An 11,373-nucleotide genomic window follows, 5' to 3' on the forward strand; every position below is an offset into this window, starting at 1 on the left:
CCAGCCCTGCAGACCCCGAAGGCACAGCCGTCCCCACCATCTGGCAGCCCCCTCAGGCAGACACACAGGGCCCCGGGACGGGCTGGGGGTGCATTCCTGAACTGTGTCAATACACCCGCAATGTCCTCTGTGAAAGAGGCCGCGGGGAAATCAGAATCCTGCATTTCACTTTGGCTTTTCCTGCCTAAATGCCTGCAGAACAAACTTCACCAATATCCCTCACACTTTAGGGAAGTGACAATTGTTTACGAGATACAAGATACTATACTATGAAAACGTTACAGAAATGATTACATGGAACAAGTCTTATAAGTACTTAAAGACTTTATTATATTAGACGAACTGAAATCTATGGAAACACAGTTCCATTGAACACATTCTTTATGCACTATACTTAAAAATATAAAATACAAAACGAATTTAAAGTACTTATATTAAACCAAGTTTTCCTTCTGTTTTTTTGTTTAGCTTTCTTTGACACCATAAAAGAAAGAAAGAAAGAAAAAGAACAGAAAGAGTATATTAAAAGAAAACTACTAGGTAGAATTTTTTTAAACTTTTACTTTACCTATCATATTTAATATTTCCAAGACTATTTGGCCACGGAGAATCATACACATCGCACTCAAAGTTGTGTGATCACCAGTCCCCTGAGAGCTAGAGGACCAAACAGAGCACGTCAGGGAGGGGGGGCAGCTGGCGGCACAGCCCCGCACGGTCAGGGAGAGGGGGCAGCTGGCGGCACAGCCCCGCACGCCCTCCAGGCCCTGCCGTCCCCAGAGGCCAGGACGAGGACAAGGTGGCGGGAGGATGGGCCCAGGAAACAGCATCGCTGCCGCTCAGTCAAGGCTGCCTGAAGGTCACGGCCACTCGTGCAGGGCTGGGAGGACCTTCAGACAGACGGAGGAGGGAGTTAGGAAGGAGGATGGTCTTCCCCCCGGACGCTCCGGTACTTGGCCATGTCCTCAGGAAATACTTTAGAGAGTTCTTGAATCAACAGGCTTTTAAATTTCTAAGAAGAAAAATATACACGGTCAAGATATTTTTGCATGTGACCCATCACCCAAGTTAAAGACGATGCCCCACCAGAGCCTCAAACTCAAAAGAGAAACTGGGCTTTCCGTGCACTGTCTGCTCATCTCCCTGGATGCCACACCTGCCAAACCGCAGCAGGAAACTGCTTGCAACTATGCTGCAGGTACATCAGGTACATGGAGAACTACCTGAAAGAGGAATGTTCATTCAAAGACTACTTCTTCCCTCCTGCCTCAAATGACAAGGAGCCCTCTCGCACGGAGCCAGCCACTCAGGTGGAAATGATTAGAGCAAGTGTAACAGGAGTCTTCACGTAATTAAGCAATTATTCATTCAAACCACATCAAACCCATTGTGTGCAAACAGCTCTCGATCAAAGCTTTCAGAGCACCTAGAAACCTGTCTTCTCCAAATACCACGCTCCTTGAGCCTTCGTATCAGCATAACGTTTGTTTTAATCCAATCTTAAAAGCAGCTAAATATCTGCCAGCATCTCAAAACCCTTTCTTATAAGCTGTACAGAAAGGCAGCACCGTGCATATAAACAGAGATGGTCCTTACGTAGGTCAGGAACACATCCTTAAAGGAGGCTACATGCGAACCCTACAGAAAGCATTTAAGACAGAACTCATGCAACTTTAATCACTCAACCCACCAGGCATACAAACTGCACTGTGAGACGTTCACAATCTCATGAGAGGAAATGACACCAAGAGGCAACAGAAAGGGGTGCAAACTGAACAAATAGCACGGTCGCTAGTGTCACCGCCGACAGGCCATCTCCAGGCGCAGAGGCAGGGAGGCGAACAGGAGCGCGGGCAGCCGGGAGCACATCGCCCTGCGGCCGCGGCCCAGTTCTTAAGGGGAAGGGCGGGGCTCTTTCTGCCTGTCGTCCCCTGAGCTGGACGATCCGGCTCGCCCGCAGACTGGCCCAAAGGACCCCAGCTGGCTCTCCACCAAAGCGCTATCGTGCCCCAGAGGTGATGCTCCGTTCAAGAGCAACTCAACCCCAAGCTGGCAAAGCAGAAATGAGGCCGGGGGCACAACACTAACCCTCAAAGCAAAGCCACCTCCAGGGCAGGCCACCTGGGATCAGCACAGATCCCTGCAGTCCAGGCAGCGGGAGACGGGCCTGTCACGGCAGTCCCGCCACCACCTCTGTGCCGGCCCCTCGCCTCGCCAGCGCGCCCTCCGCGTGGCCGTCCCCATGAACATCAGACACCGAGCAGGCATCTGTGCCCCTGGGCAGCAGAGGGAACACAACATTCGTGCCCCTTGCATGCTGGAGCTTAGGCTGCAGCAGGGGACACAGGACAGAGACAGAAGGGCCGATCCTGATCAGCCAAGGCTGGTCCGCAAGGCCTCTCGGAGGAGGCGACACGCCGACCAGGGAGGACAGGCAGTGGGCAGAGGACGTGCAGGAGTCCCAGCAGAGGAGACGGCAGGGGAATGGACAGGAAGGAGACAAGGAGACGGGCTGGTGAATTCCAGAAACGCAAATGAGGCCAGCGCTGTTGGGGGCAGGGGGAGAGGCAGGAGGGCTCGCTGTCTGAGGCCAACAGGAAGGGGTGGCACCGCCCACCTAAAGGAAACCCCCCCCCCCACACACACACACACCCCGCCCCCGGCCACACGAGAGTCAACGTAGGTAAGAGAACACTCCATATACCATGTTCAAGATGCAGTTTTCTCGATCCCATCAAAACCAAGAAATACAAAGAGCAGGGTCTCTGTGGAGAATAGGGTATACGGTACAAAGGGGTCTGGAGTCTGAAGCTGGAGACGACCACCAGAGAAAGAGAAGTCAAGGAGGATTCAGCAATCCTCTAAACCAAAGACCCACAGTTACAGAAAAAGGCCGAACAGAAGGACTCAGAAAGCAACAAAGGGCAACCTGGAGATACTAAAATCGTAAAAACAGAAACAAGCACGTTAGCCAACAACTAACACCACAAAAATTAACCCAGACTCCCGTAAAAGGGAGGCTAGCCACGTCGCTACGTTTGTTATGCTACCAGACGGCTTGCTATTTAATTTTATTACCTATTACGCATTTCAGGAATCTCAGCTGGGTAATGTTGTCAGGTAGCTGAAGTTTCACAAAGTCTATGAGCCAGATTTGCTCTGTGAGCATTCCTTGATGTTCTGACATTATCTTCTGTTGACAAGAACCTTACCTTCATTGTGTCAATCTTGCCTTTAACTTGTTCATTTTTAGCCAGAGCCCTCTCCAGGCACTCTTTGGTATAGAGTTGGGGATTTCGACCTTGATCTATGTATCTGGAAACATGAAACATGTCAATTAACATTCATGGCTGATACCTCCTCTCACAGTTTTCTTATGGGGAAAAAACAAAGGTAGCGATCTGTAACCTCACATGGCCCTGTTTAGAAGCTGTGTCCAGGAACCAGGTGAATTAGGATTCCTTCGGTTATACAAGTATAGATGACTTGCACTCATATTACTTCTAATAATATGAATGACTCATGAAATCAAGTTAACGATCACTTATAAACCAAGCAAGCTTCACAGTCACACCAGTTCACATGTTTAGCACTTGTGTTTTTCGAAAGGTTTCATGGCCAACCACACCTTTTTATCCTCACAACAACCTGTAAGGTCAGGCAGCTCTTGACAAGAGAGAACTAAGCGTGGGCCAGAGCTTCAGGGCTGAGCAATACAGGGAGCCCACCGAGATGCAACCCAGCAGGCCCACCCCGTCCTCTGTAGAGCCGCCTCGGGGCTGCAGGATCGGTGAGGGGAGAGCAGCGAGCACGAGAGCGCTGGCTTTGCCTGTCCTGAGATTAGTTTACCAACTGGAAAGAGGGGGGAATGATACACTACTTTCCTAAAAATACCTAAGTAACTTAAACTTAACAGAGACAGATTCTCTCCAATTATTTCTTAACAGCATAAAACTGTTCTGTGAAATTTTCAACACGTGTCCCCAAAATGTCTTCCTCATCCCAAAGATTTCATTAAGTGTACTGCCTAGATGAATATACACATTTTACCTGCGGAAGGCCACCTGCCTACTTCTGCACCTTGAAGACCTTCACATCATCCAGCTAAACTGAATTACTCATTACAAAGAAACAAAAACCACCACCACTACACTAAGTCTGATTTATGCATTTTTATGCTTCAGTTAAAAAAAATTATCACTTCAGATTAAAGACACCGTTAGGTTGCTGTTAATGGCATAAAAACTGGCTTTTAATTATGACAGATAGAGAAATACTAATAAATCAAAAGTTCTAGAAATCCCATTTTATTGTGATGTATTTGAAACGATGGAATGAAAAAAGCAACATTCTGGTTAAATCCTAAGCAAAATCCATCCATTTCTGGGGGGCGGGGAAAACTCAACGGGCCCAAATGTCCTAAATAAACAACCCCTTTCGACAGTGATGTCATTTGGATCGGGCTCTTCTTTGAAGACTCGAGGGTTGACTCCCACTTCTGCCAACTCGCCAACCCCAAGCACCCGGCAGAAGGGCCGAGGTTTACGTTGGTGTCTCTGCTCCAGACGCAGTCGGCGTGCCTGAGAACAGGCCTGGAGACCCTTCTACGTCGGCACAGACTGATGTAGACAGACGTAAGCCAGATCTGACCGACAGCTCAGATCTGCTGCTTGCTGGGCGCTGAGAGGCCACCCCATCCCAAGTCCCCACGTGGGTCTCCGCTGTCCCTGCACCCACCGGCTCCGGCTGTGCTGGCCGAGGCCTCACTGCCCCCGCCTCTTCAGCGGTCTTCCCCATCTGTCTTCCTCTCATTTGCTCCACTTCAGAAGCCAGGAGTAGTTCCTCGGCATCTGTCAATATACTCATCCCACACACTCGTGACCAGAATGGCTCTAATGAGGACACTTAAGGAAAGGAAATCAGCCTCCACCTTGCCACACTTCACGAGCAGGAGTCTAGAGCTGCAACACACGCACAAGACAGACCTTCGCTCCCACCTGGGAACATGTGACACCTCGGCCAGCAGGTGAGGACAGAGCTGAGGCTGGGAAAACTGCAGCCTATGTGTCCTGACTTGGTGGCCAGCTGCCGAGCTGTGCTGTAACTGGGACTTTCATCTCTGACCTTTGGGGATGTAAAAAGGTAACTTTTCCTTTTACTGTTCAAGGAACTCTAGTGATTTACATTTGCAGTTTTACTGCAAAAAGCCCCAGAATACTCTTGCTGTTCCAAGCCAGCTCCGGGAGGGAGGCTGCTTGGCCCAGAGAATTGGCCCTGGTCAACACAAGTCCAGGATTTGAAACTAAAATTAGAGCTGTCATATGATCCAGCAATCATCCAAACTCCTGGGCATATACACAGACAAAACTATAATTCAAAAAGATACACGCACCCCTATGTTCACAGCAACACCATTTACAATAGCCAAGACATGGAAACAACCTAAGTGTCCATCCACAGATGAATGGATAAAGAAGATGTGGTGTGTGTATATACATACAATGGAATATTACTCAGCCATAAAAAAGAATGAAATAATGCCATTTGCAGCAACATGGATGGACCTACAGATTGTCATACTAAGTGAAGTCAGAAAGACGAATATCACAAGCTATCACTTATATGTGGAATCTAAAACATGACACAAATGAACATATCAATGAAACAGAAACAGACTCACAGACATAGAGAACAGATTTTGGTTGCCAAGGGGAAGGGGGGTGGGAGAGGGATGGAGTGAGAGTTTGGGGTTAGCAGACGCTAATATAGGATGGACCAACAAGGTCCTACTGTGTAGCACAGGGAACTATATTCAATATCCTGTGATAAACCATAATGGAAAAGAATATATATATGTATAGCCGAATCACTTTGCCGTACAGCAGAAATTAACACAACACTGTAAATCAACTATACTTCAATAAAATTTTTTTTAAAAAGTCCAGAATTTTAGTCTCAGCTCTGACACTGACTAGCTAAACAGCCACTACAGTTACTTACTGGTTCTTTCACCTGTGAAATCAGTGTGATAAAACCTGGATGGATAAAACCTAAAGAGTTTATTTCCTAGAGGCATCTCTAGGCCAGGACTGTGCCCAGGTGCAGGCAACTCTCTCACAGAAAACAGTAAAAAGACTTACCAACATACCTGGCCTAAGAACTTTTTTTTTCAATAGAGCAGATAATATCATCTCCTAGAACCAGCACTGCCAGGGCAGTCTGGGGGATACCAGACCAAATTCGTACTTCTCAGGTTGTTTCTGGCTTTAATTTTTTTTAATTTATAACATAGCTGCATAAGACTTTTTCATTCTCAAGAAAAAAAAGGAATTCATGTGGTTGTCCTTTTATATAAGCAAGATTTTAAGAGCCTAGGATGTTCTTCACATATTTAAAAAGCCTTTATTCACATGTAACTCTTTTTAAACAATACAATACTGAGTTGTTGTTTTTTAATTAATTTATTTATTTTTGGCTGCACTGGGTCTCCGCTGCTGCGCGCAGGCTTTCTCTAGTTGCGGCCAGCGGGGGTTACTCTTCGTTGCGGTGCTCGGGGTTCTCATTGCGGTGGCTTCTCTTGTTGCGGAGCACGGGCTCTAGGCATGTTGGCTCAGTAGTTGTGGCATGTGGGTTCTAGAGCACAGGGTCAGTAGTTGTGGCGCACGGGCTCTAGAGCGCAGGCTCAGTAGTTGTAGCTCACGGGCTCTACAGCGCAGGCTCAGCAGTTGTGGCACACAGGCTTAGGTTGCTCCGCGGCATGTGGTATCTTCCCGGACCAGGGCTCGAACCCATGTCCCCTGCCTTGGCAGGTGGATTCTCAGCCACTGTGCCACCAGGTAAGTCCCTGAGATTTTTTTTTTTTTTAATGGTTTAATCCCATGAGAACATAAGCTCCATGACGGCGGGGATTTTTGTCTGTTTTCTTCCCTAACATATACGAAGCACCCAGACCATGCCTGCCACATAGCAGACACTTATATACTGGTAGTTGAGGAAATGATTACAGCAAAACTAAACAATAATTAGAATATCAAGAACACTACTTACTCAAAAACTTCTAAAGGGACAGTAATATCATGAAGTTGCTGTCTGCATTTATCGATATCCTGTAAGCCAGTAACAATAAAATTCCTGAGGGAAAAAGCAAAAATGGGACGTTAGGTTAATTGGGACGACGGCACTGAGCACCACTCACATCTGGCCGACCAGGGATCCACACACGTGTTCCTTGCACAAGCACAGGTTACATGTGACTCTCAGCTCTTTGGTTAGCTACAGAATTCCGTAAAGCTTTGGCGTTCTATCATATGCTTACCTATCTCCTGATCGTCTTTTTAAACAAGGAATTGCCAATACTGGGGGGCAAGAACCAATAGGAATAAGGGCAGGAGCCTTTGAGAATCTGATGAAAAATACGAGCCTTCTCTCAAAAACATTCACCCTGAGGTGGCGGGGATTTTGTGTGCGGTGTCAGACAACGCCCGGGGTGGGCGACTCCAGTTCAAGCATCCATCCTCAAAGCCTGAGGGAAAGCAAGCCGCGGCTGCCTAGTCTAACTTCAGCTCCCCGCGGGAGCCTTCCTAGATCAGCCGGCTGGTCCCGCAGCACCGGGTACGCAAAGCGGGCTTGCAAACAGGTTGGTGCTTGTGCCCTCCGTACAGCTGTGAGCCCTTCTCCGGAGCATCCGATTTGTATCTGCCTTTTGTTCACCCTAGGGCCGGGCACCGCGGCCAGCACAAGGCTGCTGCCCCAAAAATCACTTCATAAACGTTCTGTGGCCCGTCGCAACCCACCACCGCCCACCATCATCCGATTCCTCCCTTCGGGCCTAGGCATCAAGCGGTTTCTGAGCCCTCGCCTTCCCGGGGCCCATTTCACCGCACTGCCGCGTGAAGCCCGCCTCCCTTCGGGGGGCAGGGGCGGAACCCCCGGCCGAAGGGGAGAGAGTCCTACGTGCGTAGGGCAAGACTCAGATTCAGAAGCACGCCTCCCCCTGATAGCCCCAGAAACAGAGACTGATAACGTGTCCAAACGCGGCCCCAAGACAAGGTCCCAGCGCGGCAAAGCGGGAAGGAGGCGGGCCTGCAACAGGCGACAGCGGCCAGCCCGCCTGCGCACAGCCTGGACCGGGAGGGCCCGGGAGGGCCCGGCCCCGAGCAAGGCGGGGAGAGGAGGCGGCTCTCAGCCGGCTCCAGGCTCCCCATCCCGGCTTCCAGGCAGACAGACGCCACCCCGCTGGCGCCGGGGACACGCCGGCGGACTCGGCCGCCACTCACAGCTTCTGGTTGAGCCCGGCCTGGCTGCTGGGCTGGAAGTCGCTGACGATGATGCCGAGCTGCCGGATGTTCTCCACAAACTTCTCCAGGTGCTCCTCCAGGTGGTCGAACTTCTCGGCCATTGCCCAACCGTCAGCACCGCCGCGGGCTCGCTCCTGCCCCGGCGCCTCTCGCTTCCGCCGGGGCCCGCCACCACTTCCGTTTCCTCTGGGGGGCGGGGAGCGGGAGGGGGGGGCCTGGATGGTGGGGCGGGGCGACGCGGGGCGGGGCGGGGCGGGGCGGGGCGGGGCGGGCCACCGGGGCGTGGTGTGGACCCTGAGGCGGTGTCTGGGGCGGGGCCTGGATCGGAGGCCGGGTTTGAGCGCGGGGTGAGGCGGACGTCAGCTCAGCCTGGCCCCAGTAGCCCTAAGCGGCCCAGGTGAGCAGGGCACGCCAGGTGTTGGTCCTCAGGACTCGCACGCGTGCTCTGAGGGCCACAAAGAGCCCGCGATGGGGAACTGTGGGATCCGGCTCTGCCTTCACTGGCCCTAGGCAAGTTCCCGAGCCTCTGAGCCCTTCCATAAAATCAGGATAATGAGACCCGACAGCTACATGAGGTTAGTTAGAGGAGATAACGCCGGTAAGGCTGAAGCACAGCGGGCAGTACTTGGAAAGAGTAGCTTGACCCATGATGAAAATGACTTTTTTTCCCCGAGTATTCAAATTACAGGTACTTATGGTAAATAATTGCAACAATAAAGAAAAAAATGTAATGAAGAAAGGGGAAAAGACACCTGATATCCTGCCCCCCTGACATGAGCCATCTTTAAGATCTCAGAGACCTTCCCTTCCTCTGCTTCTTTACAGGCAGGTACAACCGCTTGTGGACAAAGGGCTTGGTCAGCTTCTTATTCCACACCAGCGAGCCGCTGTGCAGGGTCCAGCAGGCTTCCTACCTGCTCCTCTGGAAGCTGGCCTCTCCCTTTTGGAGCCACTCAGCCTTTGCCCTGACCCTGAAAGGCAGCTCAAGCTGGGCTTCAAACCCATCACTTTTCCAGTAGTGATTTGCCATCCCCAAAGGGGTGAATTAGCAGCAAGGACAACAACATACGGTGACCTTAGGTCTAGTGTCACAACTGAGGCTTCTAGTGCTAACTGCTGCCACCTCCCACCAGAGGTCTCGGTGCCCTCCATGCGCCATATAAGGCAACGTCTTCACAAATACCCATGTACCTGAAAACCCTCAAGTTTGCATGAAGGACCCGATAAGGACAGTCTCCTTGTCCCTCAGTTGGAATCCTTGAGGTCAGCTCTGGCACCCCGACTTCTTTCTTCTGGTATGTAATTAGCACCCACCAACTCTAACTCTTCCTTCTAACCATGTCCCCTCAGCTCTTGCTTCCCTAATTCCAGCCACCTTCCTAGGTCAGGTCCTCGGCCCCTTGTGCCAACTCTAATAAAACAGTGCCCTATGGGGTTTCCCTATCTGTGAAGAATAACCTCCCCTACTTCACAGAGCTTTTTGTAAACAGCTGTTCATTGATCTTACTAAAATTCCATTTTGACCACTCTTGTGCTTAAGAAACGTTTATGCCCATTCTTCTAGGAGTAACTGACGTTTGCTCCTGCAGTAGCCTGCCTGGATCCCTCAAGCCACCGTAATTTCCTTTTCTACTGAATATCATAGTATCCATCATTCATCCTTTCAGTTCCTAGAGTCTTAGGCAAAATGAGGAAGCCCCTTTTCTTGATGATCTCCAAAGCCTCTCCCAACTGCAGCCAGAAATGGGAACCCAGAGAAGGTACGTGATTTGTCAGACTTACTGAATCAGGAACTCCAATTGATGTGGTGGGCTGAAGTGACGGGGAAAGCCTCTGTTCTGCTCTGAATACACAGACATGTTAGATAAAATACCTCCCTCCCAACGTAACGGCAGTTAACTTCAGGGGAATTTTAAAACGAGGTGGCAATAAAATACTAGACAAAAGGAAAAAATGATGATTGGGGAGAGGGCTGGATATGAAGTTAGTCCTTTTCAATTTCATAAGAATAAAAAGGGATAGATATTGATGGGACTTAGGCTTTGTTTAGTATTGATTTAAAAAGTTAAGTTTATTTCTTTAGTAGAACAATATAATTTCCAAATTAGTAAAGGGGAAAGGGAATAAGGACAATGCAATCAATTAAATAGAAGGCAAGAAAAACAGAGAATAGGTGAAGCAAAGAACAAGCATAAAAAATAAAAAGCACACAATGAGATAAAAGAATTAAAGAAAAATATGTTGGTGATCACAGTGAATGTAAACAGACTTCACTACTTGTTTAAAAGGGAGATTCTCTCAGATTGGAAGTGTTTTATTATATTTTGTTTTGTTTTATTGTTGTTGCTGCTGTCTTAATCCAGCTATGTGGCTTTTCCAAAGCACACCTAAAACAAACATACAGAAAGGTTTAGATAAAGGAATAGGATAGAAAAAGATATGACAGGTAATCAAAAAATATTATTAAACATGTGAAATTAAAAATTAATAAAAATGTTAAAAGACTTTTTTAATGATAAAGGAAAGAGTCCACCAAGAGGCTATACTAATATTTACCTATAAGCAACTAACAACGTTGTCTTATAATATCTAGCACAAAAGTTGGCAAATTATGAGGAACAATTCAAACTCCATAATCGTAACAGGAGATTTGAACCACCTCTATCAGAAAATGATGTCAAGTAGAGTACAAAATAAATGAATATGAAAGAGTTGAATAATATGATTAATGTATGTGATCTTTGAGAAACACTGAAGAACAGATTATTTTCAAGCACATATGGAATATTTATGAAAATTTGACCATTCACTAGACTACAAAGGAAGTTTCAGCGAATTTCAAATTGTGTCACATGGACTGGATTTTCTGACTTCAGTGGTATAAATACAGTAGAAATCAATGAAGTTATTTGCTTTTTACATACACACACATGCATACACACACACACACACACACACACACACACACACACACAGACCTGAAAACCAAAACACACTCTTTGAAATAATTCATGGATATATATACATCTAAATTTATATGGTCAAGACCCGATTGATGTCCATCATCCCAATATAA

At 48.2% G+C, this 11,373-nt stretch overlaps 1 protein-coding gene across 1 annotated transcript; it reads right to left on the bottom strand.

Annotated features, from left to right (window-relative positions):
* Positions 1-306: 306 nt before the first annotated feature.
* Positions 307-8,467, bottom strand: MED10 (mediator complex subunit 10). Its single transcript, XM_019951124.3, has 4 exons — positions 8,277-8,467; positions 7,048-7,131; positions 3,213-3,315; positions 307-1,012 (listed from the first exon to the last, which is right to left on the bottom strand). The coding sequence occupies exons 1-4, from the start codon at positions 8,396-8,398 to the stop codon at positions 914-916; spliced, it is 408 nt and encodes a 135-aa protein (XP_019806683.1). The 5' UTR covers positions 8,399-8,467; the 3' UTR covers positions 307-913.
* Positions 8,468-11,373: the final 2,906 nt, after the last annotated feature.

Source organism: Tursiops truncatus, chromosome 3 (genome assembly GCF_011762595.2).
Source record: "Tursiops truncatus isolate mTurTru1 chromosome 3, mTurTru1.mat.Y, whole genome shotgun sequence".
NCBI classification, from domain to species: domain Eukaryota; kingdom Metazoa; phylum Chordata; class Mammalia; order Artiodactyla; family Delphinidae; genus Tursiops; species Tursiops truncatus.

What these genes read in the sequence shown, in the direction of transcription:
- MED10 (XM_019951124.3), bottom strand. Translation starts at nt 8,398, where the DNA reads ATGGCCGAGAAGTTCGACCACCTGGAGGAGCACCTGGAGAAGTTTGTG. An exon ending in GTCCCTTTAGAAGTTTTTGA is followed by an intron (nt 3,316 to 7,047) that starts GTAAGTAGTGTT and finishes TCATGTTTCCAG; the next exon opens with ATACATAGATCAAGGTCGAA. An exon ending in GCAAGATTGACACAATGAAG is followed by an intron (nt 1,013 to 3,212) that starts GTAAGGTTCTTG and finishes TTTTCTTCTTAG; the next exon opens with AAATTTAAAAGCCTGTTGAT.